This window comes from Nematostella vectensis, chromosome 5 (assembly GCF_932526225.1).
Source record: "Nematostella vectensis chromosome 5, jaNemVect1.1, whole genome shotgun sequence".
In the NCBI taxonomy this organism is placed as follows: domain Eukaryota; kingdom Metazoa; phylum Cnidaria; class Anthozoa; order Actiniaria; family Edwardsiidae; genus Nematostella; species Nematostella vectensis.
This window is the reverse complement of record NC_064038.1, coordinates 5,289,118-5,313,992: the sequence shown is the minus strand read 5'-3', so window position 1 is coordinate 5,313,992 and position 24,875 is coordinate 5,289,118. Positions and strand designations below refer to the sequence as shown.

General features: G+C 39.5%; 3 protein-coding genes and 1 long non-coding RNA gene across 7 annotated transcripts; 1 reads left to right on the top strand and 3 right to left on the bottom strand.

Annotated features, from left to right (window-relative positions):
* Positions 1–9,178, bottom strand: LOC125563099. The gene is made up of 2 exons (XR_007308129.1): positions 8,846–9,178; positions 1–338 (listed from the first exon to the last, which is right to left on the bottom strand). It is a non-coding gene; the product is annotated as an uncharacterized LOC125563099 (long non-coding RNA).
* LOC125563098 lies at positions 1,605–3,318 on the bottom strand. Its single transcript, XM_048727900.1, has 2 exons — positions 3,078–3,318; positions 1,605–3,044 (listed from the first exon to the last, which is right to left on the bottom strand). Exons 1-2 carry the CDS (start codon positions 3,316–3,318, stop codon positions 2,674–2,676), a joined length of 612 nt encoding a protein of 203 aa, XP_048583857.1. The 3' UTR covers positions 1,605–2,673.
* On the top strand, positions 3,563–8,013 carry LOC116608332. 4 transcript variants are annotated; one of them, XR_007308128.1, is made up of 8 exons: positions 3,563–3,755; positions 4,280–4,420; positions 4,516–4,569; positions 5,650–5,715; positions 6,270–6,315; positions 6,398–6,432; positions 6,739–6,943; positions 7,151–8,013. XR_007308128.1 is itself a non-coding variant. In XM_048727901.1 (7 exons), exons 1-7 carry the CDS (start codon positions 3,563–3,565, stop codon positions 6,744–6,746), a joined length of 543 nt encoding a protein of 180 aa, XP_048583858.1. In that variant the 3' UTR covers positions 6,747–6,988. The 4 variants fall into 4 exon arrangements, 3 of the variants coding, with proteins under 3 accessions (XP_048583858.1, XP_048583859.1, XP_048583860.1); XM_048727901.1 differs by lacking the exon at positions 7,151–8,013 and having other exon boundaries at positions 6,739–6,988; XM_048727902.1 differs by lacking the exons at positions 6,270–6,315; positions 6,398–6,432; positions 6,739–6,943; positions 7,151–8,013 and adding an exon at positions 5,848–5,892.
* A 9,790-nt stretch (positions 9,179–18,968) lies between the features above and the next one.
* On the bottom strand, positions 18,969–20,252 carry LOC116616150 (dopamine receptor 2-like). The gene has a single exon (XM_048727935.1). The coding sequence runs from the start codon at positions 20,250–20,252 to the stop codon at positions 18,969–18,971; it is 1,284 nt and encodes a 427-aa protein (XP_048583892.1).
* Between the last annotated feature and the right edge of the window lie 4,623 nt (positions 20,253–24,875).

Below are 24,875 nucleotides of genomic sequence, written 5' to 3'. Positions count from 1 at the left end.
TGATTAACTTACTACCTCAGTGGGTCATTGTAATAGCAAGAGACTATTTATGAACCTAAATAGCCTAAATGTCACTTACCACAAATTATACAAGAACCTGTCAGGCTAACTTGGAAAAAAAACTAGGTTTTTTTTTTACTTTTATAACTCTGGTTCATTTTTTAGAACAATTTTTCCATTAAAATATTATCTTACTTTTTGTTACTTTATATGTGTTTATTTTTGGTGACCTACATTAAATACCAATGCCTTATATGTATACATCCCGCCCTGGGTCATGCCTCTTAGCCAGCAGCTTTTGTCTCAGCTTGATTTCAGAATCTCTGGCTGAGATTAACCTAAAGAAGTTTGGAGAAAAGCAAAATATTATACAACAAAAACCTAGTTCATATAACCTAAAACTAAAAATAGGATACAAATATTATACCACAAGACCCTTATTCATAAAACCTAAAACTAAAAATAGTCCCAACTAAAATTTTCTAAAATGATACCCATTACAGAAAATGAACATATGAACTTTGCTGTTCTCATAAAGCTCTATGATCTGATGAGCCAGAGGTTGAAAGAGCTTTCATAGGAGAAGCTGCAAAGGGAAAAAAAAAACATTGCTTTTGAGCAAATTGCTCCTCTACAAAAAAGCTGTCTTGGCTTTCTATGAAACCTGATTTTTACTTTAAAAAAAAGTTTTTTTAAGGTTTGTAAGAAAACATTGAGGTACCCAGGGTTATTGAAAATATTGTAGGTGGTATAAAAAAAGGCATATTTTTTAGGTAATAACAGAGCCTCAAGGTCCTAATATGTATGTGCACCTTTTTTTTTTTAAATCAAAACAGAATTCCGGAATAGTCGATTTAAATTTCAAGTGTTTATCAAATATATGTTGTTTTTCACAAATTACTAATACTTAGGGTTTTAGGAGACCAGCTCTCAATTTCTTTAAGGTTTTAGGAAACCAGTTTTCTATTTCTTTCTCCAAAGAAAGCTGGAGTTCACCCAAGTAATTCATTTAAGCATTGCTCAATTTGACCAATCATTTATTGAAATGAATAAAAATAACTTTTGGTTTTATTTCTAGTATATCATAGCGGTCAACCCAATTTGGACAGAAATCTTGTGAAATCGGATGAAATACAGCAAATATGTGAAGAAATAAAAAACAAGAGAGCCAATGCGGATGAATACAGAGAATGTATGAACATTCTCACAAAAATTTGGTTTATGATGAGGTCCAAAATCTTGTGACAGAGTTGACAGCTCTGGTAACTTATATTCAATTCATTCATGAATAGTAGTTATAATTTCCTATGATAGATTGTGAATGGCAGATTTAGAGATCGAATTTGATAAATACAGCCTAGAATATTTATTCCCTGAGGTAAGTACTTAAAGTATAAATTAAATTCAACAATAAAAAAAGGTGTTCAAAGTTTGAAAAGAAAACAACTCCGAAAGATCGTTCCGCTAAAAATGAAAAGTATGTATTTGGTATGTAACCTGTATGTAAAAGGCATGTCTTTTTTGTACTGGATATGTATTGGGTATGTAAAAAAATACATACCTTTTACATACCTATACTTACATACCCTAAACATACCCTTTTCTTTTAGCCATCTATGTATTTGGTATGTAAAAATACATGCCTTTTATTCACCCACACTTACATACCAAAAACATACCCCTTCTCTTTTAGACGTCTGTGTATTTGGTATGTAAAAATACATATCAATTACATATCCATTCTTACATACCAAAAACATACCGCTCTCTTTAATCCATATCTATGTATTTGGTATGTAAAAATACATACCTTTACATGCCCATACTTACATAGCCAAAACATTCCCTTTTCTTGTTCACCATATTCTACATATTTGGTATGTAAAAATACATACCTAATATATACCCATTCTTTCATCCCAAACATTTGCCGTTGATCTATGTATTTGGTATGTAAAAAAAACATATCTTTCACATACCTATACTTTTATACCCAAAAAAATGGCAGTATTAGGCCATCTATGTATTTGGTATGTGAAAATACATACTATTTACATACCCATTCTAACATACCAAAAACACACCCATCTCATTGCTGTATTTGGTATTGAAAAAATGCATGCCTTTACATACCTATACTTTCAAAAAAGCATACCTTCATTCAGGGCTCTTCTATTAATTTCGTATTCAAAAATACTTTAACCTATTCACATACCCATTGTATGAACTAATAATAAAAATAATATTTATGGTAATGGGTCATTATTCTTAAAATCACAAAAAAATATTTATAAATAATTAATTAACTACATAAAAAATCTGTAAAACAATTATGAAAAGTACCAGTGATAAGTAGTACGGTATATTTCTAATGATATTTAATTTTGGGTGCAGTTTGGAATTAGGATTAATTATATAAGGTAAATTTACATTGTGATTCTCACTCTATATTGTCTTTGCGGAAAAAAAAAATTCTCATTCTCGCTCAATCCTATTGGGAGGTATCCCAAGAAAAAAACAATTGTCATTACCAGTGTCAATAAAAAAACATGTCTGAATTAGTGTATGAACAGGTACGCAAACAATGCCTAACGGTTTCCTGTTCATGTTTTCATGCATCTATTAGGTACCGGGCAGTGAAGGGAGATAAGTATTTTAATACTTTCCCATCTGTTAAAACAGATGGGAAATCGCGGAAGCAGTAAGGCTCTCTGCCATTGCAAATGTCATTATAGCTGCTAGATGCATGGTCACTGTTAGCAAACTACCAGAATAAATTGGCGGATCCTGCTCTTGTGCAGTCATCAGGTCTAAATCTGCCCCGTCACTTTCAATTGAAGAGTCATCCAGCTCAATAAAGTCTTCTTGTTCTTCGTTCTCGGCTTTACTTCCATGTTCATTGTTAATTTCAGTTTCCGAGTCAAAAACGACGTCTGCAAGTTTCTCCCAGTCTTCGTTATCCAAATATTCATATATCTCCGCTCGGTTTTCAAAATTTCTGCTAGTGTGAACAGTGTCGGAATTACAAGTGGTCTCGCATGCAGTACAATCAGCTACAAAATTATCTTCGCTTTCGGATAGGACGTCATCAGGGTATTCGGCTATTATATCCTCCGTCGTTAAACTAGAAGTTCCCGCGAGAGTATCGTCTATCTTATCTTCTGTTTCTAAATCCAATAAGTTATCATTTTCGTTAGGATGAGAATCTGCAAACTTGCTTCTTGTTCGGGTTGTCCTGGGGATCTTGGATGGCGAAGTAATTGTGTTATAATACTGACAGTACCGTCCTTGCTTTTTCCGATTCTTCCGGCCATCCATGTTGTTTTTGCCTGTAATATGAAAGTAATTCCGTCTAGTTCAGTTGTTTGTTCAGGCCATTATCTCTGGCCTACGGTATCAATCAATCTTGGCAGTTTCGACCTGATTGGTCAGTTTTGTTTTATTTTGTGATGGTCACGTCTATTTCGAGCACGATCTGGTTAATAACTAACCTTTGTCGCATCCGTTTTTCCTACTCGAACTTTTAAATAGTCGATCACCCGACCGACATTTTCAACTACAAATGGCATCTCGTTTTCCAGCATTTGCATTGGTTAAATGGATAGGCGATCCAGAGCCCGAGTGTTGGAAGGTGATATATACGAAAAATATATGTACCGAGGATATACCGGAGGGAGTAATCGAGGGTTCAACCTACAATGCTGTGTGGGATCCCAAGCAAGAAATGGCCCGCGCCAAAGTTTTAAAACTTCATGGTAAGTCTCTTAATAATAACTTCCCAATATACATGTTGCATTAAAATTGACTGGACGTATTAATGATTTGCAATCGAACATATCTAACCCTCAACGAACGCGATAAATGACAGTTAAACTTGAAATTCTGGTCTGCCCGAAGAACTCGGCGCTGATCACCCGAGTGTGAATTTGGAATATAAGAGTTAACCACCATACAATTCGGATTTTACAGACATTGGCCTCGGTTTTATGCTTGTTTGCCCCTTATAATTATTTTCAGAATCACCTAAAAAAATCACCATGTGGCGCTTAGCTGTTATCACTAAATTCCACAGTTGCGACAGAGGCGAGACTTGGCGCTCCTTGATTGATTTTAATCGAGTAGTATAATATAGTTGTATGAAATACTGTATTTTATTGCTTGAGACGATTAGATTGGCATGAGTTGTACTCCTTGGTTAAAAGTTAATAAAAACAAGAACACATTGCTGTTATACTTTCAGATAACAAAGCTTTTTTAAATGCTGTTTTTGCACTTACAGATAGTAAAGCTTTCTTGAATAGTATAAGGAAGCACGAGTGCATAGACCCGTTTGAAGAACAACGGAAGGCGACTTTAGATGGTGGGAAGCGACGCCCAAAACCAAAAACTTTGGGAGGCGATTTTGTTGCTGAAGATATTGGTATTTGACTTATCTTTGTTTACTCATGTTTGCGTTTATCTAATGAGTCGTGGCGTTTAATATAAATATTTTCAGTGATTTTATCGGTTTCACAGAAATAGATGTGGACCGAGAAACGGCAACAACCCGAGAAACGGCAACAATCGGAGGTGGGTAAACAAAAGCTTTAATGTTGCGTGAGTTTTTTTTTTTTTTCGTCTTTTGTAGTCCTGAGAGACTTTTATATTTACCGTCATGAAAAGCACTTTTAATCAGAAGTAATTAAGTACTGTTTGCATTTCGTAACATGGAGTTCCTTTGTCCAGGTAGAATCTGTTTCCGGCACTGTCAATGATAAGAGCATGATAAGAACAAACATGCCGGAAATGCCTTCAAGGTTGAATCATCTAAAAGAGCGTTTTAGGATGTCAAACATATATCAAATAAAAGGATATGGTTCTCTTTTTGATCGATCTGTTATTAGGAATCCAAAAGTAGTTCCGTTGTATTTTGTTCCGTCTGCAGAGGCCAATTACATACGCCTCTCTTTAGCCGCTCCAAATTGTTGCCGTGAAATATATTAAAATCTATTCTACATTCGCGGTTTGATTGATAATAGTCTAGGTGACAAGCAGACAAGAGATGGACCGAATAATATTGGTTTATCGAGATTTTGCAAAGGATCGGCTCATTATAAAAGCGGCGTAAATAACCTTTATGACTTAAAATTCTAATCTATTAATCTTGAATCTATAGCTGAGGGACTAAAATCCGAATCATTAGACTGCTCAGTCTCTCTTTTGTCAAAACGTCCATAAAACAAGAACCATGACGTCCGTGCTGCCCGCGCTTTATTCACTGGCCCAGCATAAGGGTCAAGTCGATGGGGCTCTGATTTCCCCGCACCACAAGGCCAGGGAGCAAGGGGCTACCACGGCGGGAGCTTTTTCCAGCACAAGTTAGATGATTTTTGCTTGAATCATGTCCACCCGAATACTTTTAAGCCTTTTGAAATAAAAAAAAAGCGATGAGATGTGGTAATTACGAACTTTAATCACGATGAAGTTCACAAACTCAATTCGAAACACACAAAAAAAGCTAGTTTCGCAACGAATGTTTAGTTCGGAGCGAACTTCGGGATATTCTTGGGAAAAGTATGAAAACAACTGAAATGACACAATTTCCTCCGGGCCTTAAACAATGGGTCATAAAGTGTTATTTATTACCTTTATTTTAATTTATGGTTATAGGCAAGAATGTCAATGAGGAAGAGAAGAAAAAAAACAAAAAAAGGACCAGTGACAAAGCTTCTTCGGGTACGTCACTACTTGCATAGTATGACAATAATAGTATAGTAAAAAAAAATAGAGTACTTGGGAAAATTTAAGCGGCAGAACCACTGAAGTACATGATTGGTGAAATTCATAATAACAATAAATCCTCAACAGATAGTAATGCTCCAGTTAAGAAGAAAAAGTCATCAAAAAAATAATCAAAAAACACCCCCCCCCCCCCCCCCCCTGCGACAACTGTGACCGGAACTGTGGAAAGTTGCGACCAAATTGCTGAGACACTTGAGGTTAGATTTTCAAACATTTTCAAAGAAATGGAGCTTGTGAATGTGAGAAATATACTCTATACCACCCCTCCTTCCCTCATAACTATCTTCAAACGCCCAAGAAAAACAGGTCAATCGAAAGAACTGTCATGCTCGAGAGGATCCCGTTCCTCGAGCACGACTAGTAAAGAATTGCGAGAAAGTACACTGAACTTTGCGAGCAAGAATTCTCAGCACTGAGAATCGAGATATCCTCAAATTTATGAAATCATAGAAAATCATAATAGACAATGTTTGTTTATGTACATATAGGACATCTCGATTGTTGCTATCAACGAGAGATCAACACAAAGAGCGGGTAAGGAATACTCCAATTTGTATTCTCAAGTCTATGATCATTCATGATGATTAGCTATTTACGTTTCATCCGTTTATCACAGGGTGCGAGCTGAATCAGTCAGAACAAATAGTCCAGGTTGGTACACAATTTGAATGAGAAGTTCAGGATCTTAATTCTATACCTCTATAAAACAACAGCAACAGCCGGGACTTTCCAGCGCTTGACATAATGATAATTTACTAATCAGATCACTCAGTAGCCGCCGACTTTGTTCAAATGACAACTAACTATTTCCAATTGCCCGTGAAAGCAAGAGCTTGTCCTATCGCGAGTACTTGATACGATATTTAAAAAAATAACTCAAGTATTATTGACGTTGTTTTATGAACTATATGTTATTTTGGGTACTGAACGTTTTTTTTTTTCTTTCATTATTTGCAGTTAGTTGAATTAGTTGCGGGCAGTGGTGTCTAATTCCTTTCGAGGACAGCACTTGCATTGTGCAAAACCGCACACACCAAGTCCTCGCTGGCTACACGCCTTTTAAAGGCGTTTTTTTCAGAAGAAGAAAGGCGCGAGGGAAAAATCTCTGAGCAGGGGGAGGTGGGAAATTTGCTTAACCAGCAAATTATAACCACTATTAAAGGTGAGAAAAGCTAAGTTTTGATTTTCCCACATTAAATTGTTTTCGCATCAGGTGAAGTTATGGTACCGCGAATATTTGGTATATTGAATAACTCAAATAATGACGATAATAACAAACGTAATGCGCGAATATTTGGTATATTGAATAACTCAAATAATGACGATAATAACAAACGTAATGCGAAGTGATTTTTTGTTACTTTAATAGCATATGCGTCGAGGCAGAACCTCCCAGACAGGTGTAAAAAAGGGCATCACAAGTGCCATGAACCTAAGTATAAAAAACTTGAGGAGAGCAGCACGGAAGTCAGCTTGTGAAGATGATCTGCCAAGTCTGCCTAGTCTTCCTGATGATGATGATGATGACTACGATGCAGATGAGTCTTTGCTTGATTGAAAACTTTGGCATAGTTTTCACCATTTTTTAAAATTTATATTTGATAATAAACAATTCGAACTAGTAATCAAAAAAGTCATTTCTTGTGAATCGAGATTATGTGCCGATCTAGGAATCAATTAAACATTTCCAGTGATTTCCAGGTTAGTAACTTTACCTTTGCAGCTTAGCAGTTCCAGGTAATCTTATTGATCTTTAAGGAACAATTTAGTTTTACTTTGCGCATAAAGTGTGTTATACAACGTTCTTTGGGTTTAAATTTTGCGTGTGACATGTAGAGGCATAGATACCATTTTGCAGGGGCGTTTTATTGATATGCTTACAAACAAGGAAAGACTAGCTGCTTGGCTCAGTCGCTTATTCCAAGTTAGCCCTATAGCTATGGGACACATTTAGATAATGTATTGTACGTAAAACTGGCACGATGCCATTTTAAGGTAGCCTTGAGCTATGTTTGTGGCATGTCCAAGGTACATTTTAGGTATGTAATGGGTATGTAAATTTCCATTTAACGGTATCATTTGTGAAGGTACATTTTGGGTATGTAATGGCTATGTAAATTCTATACCATGCCCTTTTAAGGTAGCCTTGAGCTATGTTTGTGGCATGTACAAGGTATATTTTAGCTATGTAATGGGTATAATAATTTCCATTAAACGGTAGCATTTGTGGTATGTTCAAGGTACATTTTGGGTATGTAATGGCTATGTAAATTCTATACCATGCCCTTTTAAGGTTAGCTATGTTTGTGGCATGTCCAAGGTACATTTTAGGTATGTAATTGGTATGTTAATTTCCATTTAACGGTAGCATTTGTGGTATGTTCAAGGTACATTTTGGGTATGTAATGGCTATGTAAATTCTATACCATGCCCTTTTAAGGTAGCCTTGAGCTATGTGTCCATAAGGTACATTTTAGGTATGTAATGGGTATGTAAATTTCCATTTAACAGTAGCATTTTGGTATGTAACCGGTCTGTTTTTAGCAAGTTTTTGATATGTAAATGGTTCCCACTATATATATTTTACTTGCCATCTACATACCTAATACTTACCATTTACATAACTATAAATCTTCAAATCAAGGTCGCTTTTGGTTATGTAAAATGTATATTTTACAATGTCCAATTTTGATAGGTATTACACGCCAATTACATACCACCTAAATTGGTATGTAACAGGTATGTTTTCAGCAAATATTTGGTATGTAAATGATATCTCATTACATACCGTCTACACACAATTTACATACCTAACACTTACCTTTTACATAACTCCAAGGTCTTCAATATCAAGGTCGCTTTTGGTTATGTAAAAGGTATATTTTCCTATGTCCAATTTTCATATGTATTACATACCCATTACATGCCTTCCAAGTTGGTATGTAGAGGGTATGTTTTTAGGAAGTATATGGTAGGTAAATGGTATCGAACAACATACCTTTTACATCCCCTTTACATACTCAAATTTCTGCATGGGATACTTTAATACAATACGCTAACTTACCTACGTCTGCCAGTGCAAGAACAAATACATAGGAGCACTTCTCGGAGAAGGTGTCTATAAAATTAGCTTGTTTTTTCTTTCTTTATCTTGTGGCTTACTCTGACATTCTAGCTGACCTTGACTCGAGCACAAGACTAAAACTTTCAACCATGCTTTTACACAGTCTTTTGCATATAATTAGACAAGTTCATATCCGTGGTTAGCATTCCCACGAATGATTGTTTTCAAGCACTTCTTTTTCGACAATTCTTGGCTTTTCTGCAGTCAGTTTTCGCGTGTTTTTGAGAGGGGCAGAAATACTCATCCGCCATATTGTTTTGCGCGCTCTGGAGGCCTGTGCTAGGGTCACTCTACCAGGAGGGTTACCCTCCTACTCTATTGTTTTTTGTGGTTGTGTTTACATGTCAGATAGGGTGACCCTATCTACCCCTACCAGGAGAGCCAACTTTTTGCCATGTAAACGCGCTAGTAGGGTGACCCTAGGGGTAGGGCTATCTATAATTGCATCAAATGACGTCAAGTTACGTAGTTCCGCGCTCGAATTTCCGCGCCAAATCAAGCATACAACAAAATGGCGTCTCGTCAGTATCAACCGGGCGAGTATTTCCGAAGATTCCAAGCCGAGAATATTGCGAATAAGCAGCAAAGTAGTGAAAAGGATCGACAATAAGAGGCCATAGCATTGGAAAACAGAAGCTATTGACGCCGGCTTTTTTTAACACTTCTCCTACATATCAATCTCTTATAAATGATGAAACGCACAAAAAGATATTTTTTATGAAGAAAACATAATCCTCATTCCATTATTGAAATAGATTTACTAGAGAGCAAAACGTGCTTTGAAGACACCTCTGCCTGTTAGCGGTTTTCCCCAAAAAACACTTCAGCCTACCCACCAATATCACTGAGCCCTTTGAAGAAATATAATTGTAAAATTACTTTAACTTACCAAGAGAAGGAGATTCTTGCTTGTGCAATCGAATGCGTCGAGAAGAATATCTCTGTATTTGTTCAGATATTCCCTTATGGTGACGTTCAATCAGTGATCTGCCTGAAGGGCTAAAGCAATTATAATCACCAATCAGCTAATTAAATAACAAAAACATTTTCATTTGTTGATATTACTTGGAGCCAGCTGTCATTACATTTCAGGCATCCAGCGAGGGTGTTGAATTGGCAGTGAGTTTGTAACAGGTTGGCTTATTTTGGAAAAGCTTGTCGGGGGTAAAACGCAATAAACTTACTGGCAAATTTGTAACACCAACACCATGAGAGTCATATGTTTTGTAATCCTCGAATCTGAACATGAGGGTGCCATCTGAATTCAAGACTAATGAATTCAGTCCCTGGACGAATAGCACACGTGTTCTTTAATTAGGGGACAGGGCCTCGGTTTTTGTCTCATCCGAAAGACTGTAAATACAAGAGAAACAAGTTCTACGAACTTACGACTCCAAACTCAAATCCAGAACTGAAACCTGAGAAGTCCCCGGGCCCAGAGCCAGATTCGATCTCGGGTCGCAGTGGTGAGTGGCTAGTGTGCTAACCACTAGTCCATCTGTGTTCCTGTTATTGGATTTATCATTGCAACATACCATTGCATCCACTTATTTGCGTTGACAAGTTCCTCTCGTGTTGGCTGGGTTGTCCGTGCCTGTCTCAGAAATGCATTGCAAGCACTCCTCGGCTGGAAAATGACTTTTACATCTCTGTAGTGGGTAACGGCGTGTTCTCGGTTCAAAAATTTTGCTGGGTAGATTAAGGATGCAGCGAGATTGGCTAAGAAATGTTATAATGGCGTATGATGTGAAATCATTATTACAGTGAAACTATATATAACAATAAAAACATCAGTAACAACCATGTTTACCCTGAGACGAGGCCTGTTTCCAAATGTTAAACCCATGACTTTCAATTTTCACCGAATCACACAACACGACAAGCCACAAAACTTTGGGTAAAAACATGTACATTCGGTATTAGTCTTGCATACCACTCTCTTCGAAATCTGTATTTCTCTAGTAACAATTAAATATCAGATTACTCTATCGCGCGGGAGAGATAATGTATCAGCGGGCAAGTCTAAGCAAGCCAAGAGAAAAAGACATGATAAAAGTACAAGATATAATTTATATTTAAGGTTACAAGGAATGAATGAAAGTACTAAAAGTTTCTAACAGAAAATGCTCGCTGCAAGAGACTATGGGGGAGTCAGAACAAAGGCACTTGTTGTACGTTTAAGTCATGGGGTGGGGATGATATGTATTTAATACAAGGAATTATTTCAAATCCAACTTTTAATAAACTTCAATAACAATAGTTTTAACAATTTAAACAATTATTGAATATTGAATATATGCATCATCTATTTTGTCAATGAATAACATTATTACTAATGACGTTTCCTTGCTTGCAGAGGTTTCGTTTTTATATAAAAAAAATATCATAATAACAATAGAACTCTTGATATTTTGTCACTTAAATCTATCACCTATCTATCGGTCTATCACCCGAAATACCTTCTGGGAACACAGACATATCCCAAGGAGCGATTATTATTATAATTACTTTTGGGACGCATTTTCTATATACAAACAGAAATATCTTTACGTAGGAGAGAGATATAAAAAAATTCCACTCATAGGCTTGTAGATCTTACTCCAAGCTATAGTTGTGGTAGATTTCAGGGCTTTATCTTGCATATTCTTTTAAGTTTTTAGCTTTTTTGCTAAAAAAAATTGCATTAAAGCATCCTGGAACATGGAACCTTTCTCCCTCTTGTTGCCATCTCTTCCTCCCTTTCCTTCTTATTTTGCCTTGCTTTCAGTCTGCTTCCCTGGTAAACTCCTTTGTTTCAATACAAGCTCTCTGGTACAAGGACAAGAGGCCAGTCTTCATTGAACTCAATTGTTGCAATGATTGCAGCAATTTCTACTACTTTTGGACTATTTTTTTTGTCCTTTGATGTAATAGCCCTCGCATTGAGGCTTTCGTCCTGGTTTTGGGTCAAACCCTGCGCGCATCTAGAGAGCTGTCTTTAGTAAGTCTCTCAAATAGCGGCTTGAGATATGGCAGGTAATCAGGGGCAATGAAATGCTGCTTGTGCTCCACCTCCTCCCCCTTGGTGTATGCCACCAGGGCACTGGATCATCGGCAGAGGGGCAATCCTGATGGCGCTCACTATCATCTGGCAGCATACAGCAATGGTATAGTATTGCCATCACATCTTTGTTTTTTCTACAGTAGACTTTGTTTTCTCTGTGTCGTTTCCTCCTACTATAGTGTTCCTTCTCATTGCCTTACCATAGTAGGTCTGGAATTTATCTATTGTCTTATCCGTCAGTGAGTGTGCAGTTTTCCCTTTGAGATTCCATTGGCTTAATCCTTTACCCAGGGTGCCACACAATTTTTTTGTTTCCATTTGCGCAGCGCAGACCCCATACGCTTTTGTACATGGCCTACGCAATCCAGCTTATGCACCCTGTTGCAGTCCGCTTCATCTTTTTCATGGCTTTCAAATCATTTCTGGTACTCCTCACTCTCCTGACATTCCTGGGACTCTTTGTCCGACTTTTTTATACCAATCAGCGCCGCTTGTTTTTGTTCTCTTCATTTTCCAAACGAAGTGGAAAAAAGGACGCGAAGACCTCACTTCGAAAGCGCCTCAATCATTCTTAGATTAAGATCGAGAGAAGCAACTCAACTCAATACTAGCAAAGCTTCAACAAAGTAAGAAAGTGCGAGTTATGCTGTGAAGAACTTGAAGTACACATACTTTCTCCGTTAAATACATTAGATGCTTGAATTGGAAAAACTGTCCTTTCTTCTGCAACGAGAACGACATGAGTCGCCCTCAACAGATTTTAAGAGACCACGTCCTTGTGGATGTTATAGTTGGAAGAGCGGCAACCAAGTACTATCACACAAGTCCCCGACATTAAGAGTTTCAAACTCAGGCAAGAGCCCTAACATTGTTAATTCATTCCTTGTAAAATTAAATGCAAATTATATTATATTGTACTTCTATCATGTCTTTATCTCTTGGCTTGCTTAGACTTGCCCGCTGATACATTCTCTCTTAGCATGAATAAATTACTACAACCCCTCTAAACCTACGCGGGACCACCCCTTGAATAAATTACCATGACCTCCTCTAAAACCACGCGAGACCACCCCTTTAATAAATTAAAGCGACCACCGCGCCCTCCCGCCTCCAAACGGAAGTGCGCATTCTACACATAATGCGCTTGGAGTGGACGGGGTAAAGAGGCGGCAAATAGTGGCGAAGGAAGGGGTTTTTTAACTGACAAACGGTAATCTGTTTGCCAATCGGTGGTCATAGGTGTCTTTTTTTTTTGGGGGGGGAACAAATGTGCTAAATTATTACCATAGTGTAGTCCTATATTTAGAGGGGGAGGGGGAGGAGGAGGGGGAAACAAATTGTATTGCTGCGCTGGATCATCATTCGTTATTTGTTCGTTGTCCCGAGATATGCACAATATTATTTTAACAGAATTACCATCCCAACCTTTCAAAATGATTTACTGACCCTCCTGGTCGGATCCGTCTGTCTCCTCTCCTTCCTCCTCGTCCTCCTCCCCCTCGTCGGCGCATCCCGCTTCCCATAATATATAGAAGGACCTGGCCCTGCAACTCGAGAAAACGACAAGCAAAAATCACAAATCGTAAACAAAAACCGAGGCAGAATACCGCACACCGGTACTACGGTAGGTGTTTGATATAAAATTTATGTTCTGTTCTCTTGCGCTGCGCTTAGGCGCACAGAAATAATTTCCAATGTACCACGCACACGAGTTGGAGGGGACCTGCCAGTAAGCTTTATTAAATACTTACATAGCGCATACCTTAATAGTATATTAGATAATGATCACTGCCACTGATCCTGGAGGAAAACAATGAAAACAAAGTTGCAACTTAGGAAATACTAATCACTAAGTATATGACTACTAAAATCTTACTCACTGAAATGTCCCTGTTATTCAAAATCCTCAATCCTCAACAAAAATCTTCTTTTCCGGGGACGGAAAAACCAAGCGCTCCTGTTTCGAGTCTTGCAGCGATTACTAGAATTTCAAAACCGAGAAATCTAGTTTTATTCGCACACAATTTGACCTGTCAGTATTGCCTAATGATGTTGATAACTTGTTGAAAACCATCCTTCGACAGTAACATATTATTTTAATTGTTTTACATTTAATGATGTTGATTTGCCAATGACATCTAGAATGAAAGCATTTTGAAATAATAAACTCCAGACTACCTCGAGCTATAAGACTATGGTAGGACTACCTCGAGCTATAAGACTACTGGTAGGACTACCTCGAGCTATAAGACTACTGGTAGGACTACCTCGAGCTATAAGACTACTGGTAGGACTACCTCGAGCTATAAGACTACTGGTAGGACTACCTCGAGCTATAAGACTACTGGTAGGACTACCTCGAGCTATAAGACTTCTGGTAGGACTACCTCGAGCTATAAGACTACTAGGACTACCTCGAGCTATAAGACTATGGTAGGACTACCACGAGCTATAAGACTACTAGGACTACCACGAGCTATAAGACTACTGGTAGGACCACCTCGAGCTATAAGACTACTGGTAGGACTACCTCGGGCTATAAGACTACTGGTAGGACTACCTCGAGCTATAAGACTACTGGTAGGAGTGATGCTAGAGAGTAAAGGAGTGGTTTATATACCACTCCAAAATAACACACATCTCGGAATGCGTCTCTCAAGGAAATTCATTTTTCTATTCTACGGTAGTACGGTAGGGGTTTGATGGAAAATTCCTTTTTGTTTCGTGTCCTCTACGATCAAAATACTACGATAGGGGCTAGATTGAAATTATATTTCTACATACTATTGCGTGTCAATTGTACATTTTGCAGAGCGCATGTGAGCACAAGCCGTGTAAGAAGGGAACATGTCCCACCAAGCAAGCACGAAGATACAAGCCTTCGTGTAGCCGCTAACTCGCGAAGATATCTTCTCGTAGCGTCTACGCAACGGCGGCGATAATCGTGTCCTGTCACGCAAAAGTAATAATTTTGAATAAATTAATTTGAAAACTGTGCATGGGTTTTCTATTATTCAGCGCGCGAAACACGTTCAGGTTTCACCCTGCAAAACCACAGGCGGACCAGCCTCGTGATCCTTCGGGAAAATAAAATATAATTTGAAGCTGGTCTTGACTTTTTTCTCAATTAAGCTTGTTACATTACTATATTAGTCTTGTGTGTTGTTTTTAAAGGGAATTGTGGCGCAGAAGGGTGTTTAGTCCCTCGAGAGAAAATTTCCCCCACCAAAGAGAAGAGACAAGTTCACCTTTCGTGTCAGCATACCAGAGAAGCCTTTTACTCGCAGAGGAGTGTTATCTGTCGTGAACTCTATCTACGACCCCCTAGCAGCCCCCGCAATCCTTGAAGGCAGACTTCAAGGACTCCTCCAAGAGCTAGTATTCCTGGGAAAGAAGATTAATGACACACCCCTTTGGTGGGACCTCAGAACTCTAGATCTTTGAGCGAATCTCTACAGTTCTGCCAACGATTTCTCAGGGTTTCTAAGTTTCAGTCCCACGTCGCTATCACCCTAAAGCATTTTGAAGTGTGGTTAAGGCGGGGATCTATGCCATCGGCGCAGCGGTGTACATTCGCCTGGTTAACGAGTGCAATGAGGTCAGTGTTTCGCAAGTCTTCGAGCATCCCGCGCCTCGAGCTGTGCGCCGCTGTGCTGTTAGCAAAAGCCGTTGAAAAAGTCATGAAGGAGATTGACATAAAGATCGACAACGTCACCTACTACAGTGACACTAAAGTCGTGCTTGGCTACATCCAGAACAAAAGCAGAAGATTTTACGTGTACGTAGCTTATCGCGTCCAGGCCATACGGGCGCTCTCGAGCCCGGATCATAATGGCGCTACGTAAAACCAGCCACAACCCAGCAGAGCGACGAGCGGGCTTCGCCCTAATGCGCTGATAAGATCAATGTGGACTGATGGTCCAAACTTTTTCAAAGAAAATGACTACCTTGCGCCACCTACTGATGTGCCTGACATTAGCACGAGTGAAGGTCAACACAGAAAAGGAACGCAAGACACCTGGGAAGCCACAGGTTCCAGCGGTTTTCTAGTTTGAAGTCACTGCGACGCGCAATAGCAAATCTAATAGTTGTAATCCGAGAGTTCTATCGACGGAGAAACGAAGGAGCGTAAGGTTTAAAGAAGCCAAGAGATCCCACTGTACAAGAGCTCGCACAAGCGACTACCGTTATAATTCGCGAAACACAAAGAGAACCCTTTAGCGAAGAATTGGTAAACCAAGAGCTCGTGAACACGCTAAAGAAACAGCCGCAACCCGGTTGTAAAGAAGAGGGAGAAATTGGAGCCAAGACGAAGAAGATGCTTAAAGGGTTACAGTTGTACCGTCTCGATTCGTTTATTGACAACGAAGGCCTACTCCGTGTCGGCGGACGAATGCGACGTTCAGAATTTGACTACGGGGAGAAACATTCTATCCTACTACCGAGACACTGCCGTATGTTGAAGGATGAAGACCAGCACCGCAACCACTGGGTTGGTGGTTCGATGGGAATGGTGGTTGAACCCTTGAAGAGTGAAGAAGGGCTGGTTCTGAAAGCAAGAGTACGCATGCAGAGAGGCGGGACATGGAAGACCATGCTGCGCCCCATCAAGGAGCTAGCGCTTTTGCTCCCATCAGAAGACCAACCACCTGCTAACAATCAAGAGTCGTTCAAGACATAATCAGCCTATCAGAAGTATAGTAGCAAAGATATAGTCATATCCTTGGGCGAGGAGTTTCGTGTATAGTGTAAATAGTTAACTAACCAAAGAAAGGACTGTTTGTTTGTGTTTTGTCTCGCAATTGATTACTGATTTAAAGCTCTCGATTGTAATTGGTTCTTTTGTGTTTTCGTTTATTCTTAGTTACTTAGGTATGTTTTGATAAGAGTCAGGAGTGTGGAGTCGATCGAAGTGTAGACACAGAGTAGCTATTCAGAGTTTTCAGGAGTTTTTCTAAGAGTTTTCAAGATGACTTGGAGAGGCATCAGACGTAAGTTATAAACGAATTTTAGTCATGATTTTACAATCTTTTGTACATTTGTTAGATAAGTTGATTTATCAAATCCCTTGTATTACAGTTCTTACCGTGGTTCATACACAACAAATAAAATCGAATCAAACTCTGGTGCATGTAGTGTATATCACTGGTTAAAACAGGCGAACTAAAGGGACCTCTACGACCCCGGTGTCGGCAGCGCCTCTAAGGAACGCGACAGGGGTGTTAACAAGGTATGCAATAGACCATCAGTCTGTATGGTACTGCATGGTCAGTGTACCAGGAGGGAGGTGTTGACATGGTATGTAATGGTTAGACCATCAGTCTGTATGGTACTGCCTGGACAGTGTACCAGGAGGGAGGTGTTGACAAGGTATGTAATGGTCGGACCATCAGTCTGTATGGTACTGCCTGGTCAGTGTACCAAGAGGGAGGTGTTGACATGGTATGTAATGGTTAGACCATCAGTCTGTATGGTACTGACTGGTCAGTGTACCAAGAGGGAGGTGTTGACATGGTATGTAATGGTTAGACCATCAGTCTGTATGGTACTGCCTGGACAGTGTACCAGGAGGGAGGTGTTGACAAGGTATGTAATGGTCGGACCATCAGTCTGTATGGTACTGCCTGGTCAGTGTACCAAGAGGGAGGTGTTGACATGGTAAGTGTGTTATTTTTTATGCCAGGAGGAGCCAATTAATTAGTGTTACAGGATGGAGGTTGGTAGTCGGACCATCAGACATAGAACCAGGACCTGGATGGACTTGAAGCACTTGATGAATAACATTACTGTAATGTTTTTCACCAGGTATTCCAAGTTGTGGGTGTAACCAATCGTCACCAGGTGGTAGATACTGTCCTCTCTCAACCAATCAAGACAAAACTCAAGAAAATGCATAGATTACGGGAGAGGGATTATGTTATAAAGAGAACGCACACCGTACAGGAAGTGTTTATGTTATATAGAGGATGTACAGTTAGCTAGAACAGCACAATTTAAGCAGTGCTTAAATTTATATTTTGTTATTGATGTACTAACTAAAGACTAGTCTGTTTAGCAACGGCCCTTAGTGTCACGCACGCCTGGTTTTCAAAATCCAGTGAAACAAAATGTGATTGTTAAATTGTAATAGTAAGCTAGAACAAAATATATCAAAGACATTACACTGTATTTAGTACTAAATAAACTAAATAGTATTTCACAGGATTTTGAAAACCACTCTATCGAACAATCAGAAACCTGTTCCGAAATCCTGAAACAGCTCGTGTGCTATGCTAATTGTCTTATGCCACATAAAAAAAGTATCGTATTTGGTCGCGATTCTTTCCTCGAGAGTATGCGGGCGGATATTTTTTTCGGGCCCACAGTAATTGGCTATTTCAAGCCTGTTGTTGTGTTCCTGTCGTTGTCTTGTCCCATTTCTGTCTTTATCGTATCTCTAAAGATGTATTAATTGCGTATTTGTGGGTAACCGGCGAAGCTATTAAAATAAAAATAAACACAAATACAGTTATTTTTCGACATTCTTTCATGTTTTAAGAACAATTTGCGAATCTAGTATAAGGAGCTTCGAGCATTTAACACGGTGCCTATATCATCTAGGAAGCATTGCCCAAAAAGTTTTGCTAAAAAGATTTTTTGCTGTGGCCCTTTGGGCGTATAGAGGAACTATTTTTTTCTAAAGAGCAATGCAGAAATACAATATTGTTTTTACTTTTCAGGTGCTGTTTCAAATTACTTTTCGACTACCATTATCTCAGAAGGTTATGGCCGCTGCTGTTCCTCTTGACTTTTCGCTGGCATTGCTTACAAACTAGGACCTGGACCAGGGCCTGGCGGGCGTTGTTTCTCATTTCCTTTCGTTGCAATAGGCCATTCCAGCTATAAGTTTGCGCGCGCATAACCATAGAAACCTACCTCAACTACCAGAATGCAGCGCGCTTTTTTAAGTTTACATCAAACGAAGCGCGCGCTGCATGCCGGTAGCTGAGGTACGTCCTCATGGTGAGTGCGCGCGCATGCTTATAGCTGGAATGGCCTTTTGGTCACAAGGACCTGTTCGGTGTCCTTCTTATGGATTTTTAAAAGGCCTTTTCGAGTGCTGATGCCTATCGCTTTTCTAAGCGTGTTAGCGCACGCTTGGCGCATCTCGCTGATTTTCCAGCAGTAGATGATGGGGTTCAGAAGGCTGTTCAAAAACAATATTGGGTTAACTATGTTTTTTGCAGCTCTTGTTTCCACGTTGAGACCTTTGATAACTATGGCGACGTAGACGCACGTGTGAGGGACGTAACATAACAGTATTATGGTCATAAGGTATTTGAGGGCTTTGAGAGACTTGCGATACTTAAGAATGCGTATCTGATCAGCCCGTGCACTTCCACTGCTACGTAAATTACGGTCTGGTTTCTCTTGTGCTTTTCCGCGTGTCTCTGCTGAGTTCTTCAAACTTCTCAGTTGAAACGCATTTGAATAATTACATTCTTTTACCTGATGCGGATTTCCCTGACTATATTTTTTCTCGCTTGAAATCTCGCCTGAGTTCTCCATCATCCTTTTGTTGTTTCCTTCCTGGTCTTCTCTAGGCAGTGCATTATTCCAGACATCAACGAAATTCATCCCACTAGTGTTGACGTTGCTCACATTTTCACTTAAGTTCCGAGCTTTATTTCGGGTAGTCATTTTTCGATAGTGCGTCCTCAGTGCAATGTAAGCCTTGGAATAGGCCAAGATCATAGTCGCAAGGCACATCAACATAAGCGCAGTAATCACCACGTAAAACAGCTTTGCTTCTACCCACAGCTGTAGGAACCCAGTGAACACAGCAAGAACCCACAGGATTACCACCAGTCTGACAACGCGGCATTGCGTGACAATCAAACGGTAACGCAGTCCTAAGTGTAACGCAAGGCATCGGTCAAGACTCATAACTGTAAGAGTATAGAACGATGTGCCGGCCAGGAAGTAGCTTGAGACAAGCGCAATAATTTGCACCCCTGCGTTGCAGAATTCCTCGAATTTGCCACTGATTTCTGAGAATTTGTACGCCACGTAAAAAGGCTGCGTCACGAGACCGATGAGGAGATCCGAGAAAGACAGGCTGCAAATAAGAATGTTTGATGCAGAGTGAAGAGATGGCGTCTGGTATATTGCAAGAATGACCATAATGTTCAGGAGGATCGTAGGAGGGGAGAAAAGGCAGTTGAGGACAATGTTGACGACATAGCTGGTGTAGGCTAGTTCTACGGACGCGCGATCCAGTACGATGAACCAGCAAGTCTGTTCAACTGTTTCGTTAGTCTTCATTGTCTGTTAAGTTCTATCCGAGTTTCCATTTACTACTACTGTTTGCCCTTAGCACGCCCATTAGGTTTAAAGCCCCTCTCACCGCTGATAGTTCAGTTCAGGGGCAAGCTATCGTGCCATTTTATAGTCTTGGCTTGACTGTCGATGATTGTGTTTCAAGTAATAACTAAAATGGCTCAGGGCACTTCAGGAAATGTGGGTATCTAATGTATTACTGTTTTAAAAAATGATTAAAGTCGGTTTTCTTTTTTAGTGATATCTTATCTCATGAGATTATTTTTCCATGAACCGAGTTTTATCAAACTATCATATTCAGTTTCATCATACAGCTTACGCGCTCCCTGATTGGTTGATTGGCGGGCAGTGCACCCCCCCCGTAGAGACGAAACTCTCTCAAAACGCCGTGTAATGAACACCTTACTGATCTTTCGGTTATTAGGAGCCATATATTTAATAGGAATCAAGGGATAAAGCTATGATGGACTAGACATGTATTTAACCCATGACGGAAAAACTGTATGCTCCGCGAAGAGATACTGAGGGAGAACCCACGTTTTCGTACAATGGCCGTCTGCATTGCATTCCGGACTGAGTTTCCCTTTTCAAAACACTAATACCAAGACGAGGCTGTAATGCACGCTTCCAAGACTGGCATTTTCGCTGACTTTTTTCTTGATTATCCTCAAGCATCGTTTATGAAGGCTGGGACGAAATCTGCAAATTTCAATGACACTTACAAACAGTCGCATCAAAATTTAAAATGTCGCATTTGATATTTTGTTAATTCTCAGCCTTATTTAATGTGAAATAAGCTTATTTGAAACATTCCCTCGTGTTACGTATTTGTAAATAACTACTCCCATAAAAGTTAGTTTTCGGAAGAACTAACAAAACTTATCCTGTAAAGCACCACCATGAATGGAACCCTAAGGACGAACACAAATATTGTGGCCAAACCCCCTTTCACCTACTTTTAAATATGCAGTGGAACTTCGATTATTCGAACTCGAACATCGCGCTAAATAGGATTGACTCCAAGTTCCCTAGAAACTTCTTTTCAGTCATTTTTATTTGATAACTCGGCATACCCTATGACTTGAACCGACTCCAAGTTCCCTAGAAACTACTTTTCAGTCATTTCCATTTGATAACTCGACATCCCCCCTAACTTGAACTGACTCTTAGCTCCCTAGATACTATTTTTCAGTCATTTCTATTCGGATAACTCGAGCTCCCTGCTCACTCGAACTGTTTCTCGTTTCATTTGAGGGTTCGAGTAAGCGCGCTTTACTTCATTGACTATGCAGAATAGCGACATGTTTCTATAGCTTTGCTGTTCTCTGTCTAAATCGATGTCCCCTTATCTCACAGCATCAATTAAACGGGACCAAGGGTAAAATTGTGTGCCACTTTGTTTAGCTCATGATATAAGTTAGGTTGATGAGTTTTTGTGACGAATGTTTACAAAGTCAAGTGTTTTGTTGAGAAAACACCATTTACAAGTGATAATACCGTTTAGTTTTACATAGGCACATCAAAGCTGTACAAACATTGAAAACGGATGAAAACCTTTCAGGTACTTGGAATTTTGTTATTCACAGTTTGAAAATATTAACTTTTCCATGAATCAGATGAGAATGTGAGTAGCTATATATTTTGAGTTTCAGTTAATGGAACTCTACACCACCTTTTTTACTTACCAAAATATAAATTTAGCCTAACTTAAGGATTTTTAAAATCGTAAAGGATTTTTAAAATCGTGAACGATTTCGAAATCGTTCACGATTTTAAAAATCCTTCACGATGGCCCAGGACGGTGAACTGATCCTTAAGTTTCAGTTAATGAAACTCTACAATACCTTTTTTACTTATCAAAATATAAATTTAGCCTAACTCTACTGAATGTGTGAGGAGAATTGATAAGCGGCGAGCATGTTATAAGATATCGTCCCATTTTCACGTTGATGGTAAATATAAATTTGTTGCATGACTTTTCCGGTTGTCACGAATTAAGCCCCTGCTTTTTTTATCATTTTATGAAAAAAGTCTTGCCTATAAACATGCCTAGAAATAAGAAAAAAATACAGCTTGACGTGTCATATCCTTGAAAAAGGATTCCACTATTCTGACTAATCCCTCATTTAGACGGAAGCTGAAGGAGCCAGTATCGGGCCACTAGTGACGCGGCAGATTTCGTGTTGCAAACACACTGCAAGGAACGCCTGGCTGATCTGCAAACAACAAAAGGGTACACATTAGTAGAAATCTAAACAAGCGGAGCGCATTGGTTACATTTAAACCGTAGCATGTTTGAACTAATCCACAGGGCAAGTGAGAGAAAGCATCCATTTCCAACGGCTGATTTTGGGGAAGATGCCTAAATTTCAGAGGTGTACCTTAAGAGGGCTCTTAAAATGCCTGTTAGTATGAGACTAATGTCAGCTTTGATTAAGTTCAGCTGTGGTTTTTCTTTCCCATTTCTTCCCAGAGAACTCGAAACACAGGAAGCCCAAATCCCCTCTTTTGTTCTTTATTTCCCACTGTCAGAGCTTGCTTAGGGTCTCGGTTTAATGTCTGAAAGTCGTTTGCAAAATGGATATATGGACGCGTTACATTCGCACCTGGTGTTTCCAAGAATACACAGTGCAACTGCCTGGATAAGTCTGGCTGCAGTGCAACTTGGGTCGAGTTTCAAAACCTGAAAAGTTTAGAAAAATATTGAGATCGCCTTACATGTTAACCAATTGAACTCAAATTCAACAGACACTGAGCTGCCGGAGCGTGTATCGTAGCAAGAAATCCATTATGCCTACGAAAATAACCTTAGTTGGGTCACTACCTAGAAAATAATTGTGCGATTTTGATTCTTTCTGATATCTTGTGATGCTTCACATCGCTCGAAAGCACAAAATATACATTGTAGGCTATACAATATGGTGCATGGGTAAATCGATCATCGCTGCTTATCGAAATAGGTGTGTTGTGCAATTCTCTCCCCAACGCAGCGAATCACCCCTCCCCCATCCTCACAATTGGAATGCTTGATACAAGCTCTGTATTGAGCCTAACAGATAAAATTTCTCAGTGTGGACCTTTGTTCGAATCACACATTACATACTTTTGCGTCTTCTATCAAAAGGAATTGAGAGTTATCTAGACCCAGACCCAGACAGCAAATAGCACCCACCTCGGTCGACGCCTCGGTACACAGTGCCTCCCATCGCTCACGGTTAGCCTCGTCAGCCTGAGATAAAAGTATAGGACAGGATTGATCTGTGGTACTTGAATGTTTCCAGACCTTTGTAAAATTCGTAAGCTAACTTGACTCCTTCGACTATTGTTAGTGACGAGATTGATTTAGTGCTATTTATTTCAAAGTTCAGAGCGGCTGCTATGGAGGCCGGGGTCAGAGTTGAGACTTTACTTTATACCTTAAAATAAGTTTAACCTACCTGGATTTGTTGCAGAGCGAGGAGAGCCAGTCGAATAAGGGGGACTAGGCGCCAACTTGTTGATCTGGTCATGTGGCAGAAGATTAAACAGGTACAGGGAAGGGACACAGGAATAGTTATACGGATTAGCCAATCAAAGTGTAGGGATACGAGAACAGTTCAACGGGATAGCCAATCAATGTGTAGGGATACTAAAACAGCCCAACCAGATGGCCAATCAAAGTGCAGTGATACGAGAACAGTCAAAAGAGTTAGCCAATCAAAGTGTAGGGATACGATACAACAGTCCAAGTCAACCAGATGGCCAATCAAAGTGTAAATAAACCAGAACAGTTCAACGGGATAGCCAATCAATATGCCAGGGATACTAGAACAGTCCAACGGGATGGCCAATCAAAGTGCAGGGATATGAGAACAGTCCAAAGGGTTAGCCAATCAAAGTACAGGGATACGGGGACTTTTAAACGGGGTAGCCAATCAAGGAGCAGAAATACGAAAACAGTTCAACCAGAAAGCCAATCACAGTAACCTAATCACAGTAACATAATGCGGTAGCTATTCAAGATGCAACAAACACAATATACTGGCTAATCTATGCCAGAACAATAACTGTATCTTGTTTTAACAATTAAACCGAACGGGTTAAAAAAGTATATGTCACACCCTCAAAAGTCAAAGTTAAGCTGTGATGGGAAAACGATATTAATATACTGTTCCCTCCGTAAGCTGGACACGAGGTTTACCTTTTGCCAGATCCTGCCTGGAGACATTGGCGATAACACAGCTCAGCCGCCATGGGTGCGCCCAGTTTGCTCTGAACTTGTGCGACGAGCTGGGAAAACGAAATAATTATGACCCCTCTTTGACCACATATCCGCACAAAAATATTGTTATGGATGGACAATCAGATCTTTTAATTTTGGCAGGCTCAGGCTAAGTTTAAACGTCGTTTTTTTCCATTCGCCGTGTTCAATTCAAATGCATGCAAACGAATCGAGTCGATTGTTTGATCTTAATTTGCATGCATTTGCAATGAATACGGCTCATGGACAATACGACGTTTGACCTTAGCCTTAGAAAATGTTTATACAATATTTATATTTTTTTAGTATTGTTGCTAATGCTTTGGCAAGTCTGACGGGTATTTCCCCTCCCCCTTAAACATCTATTG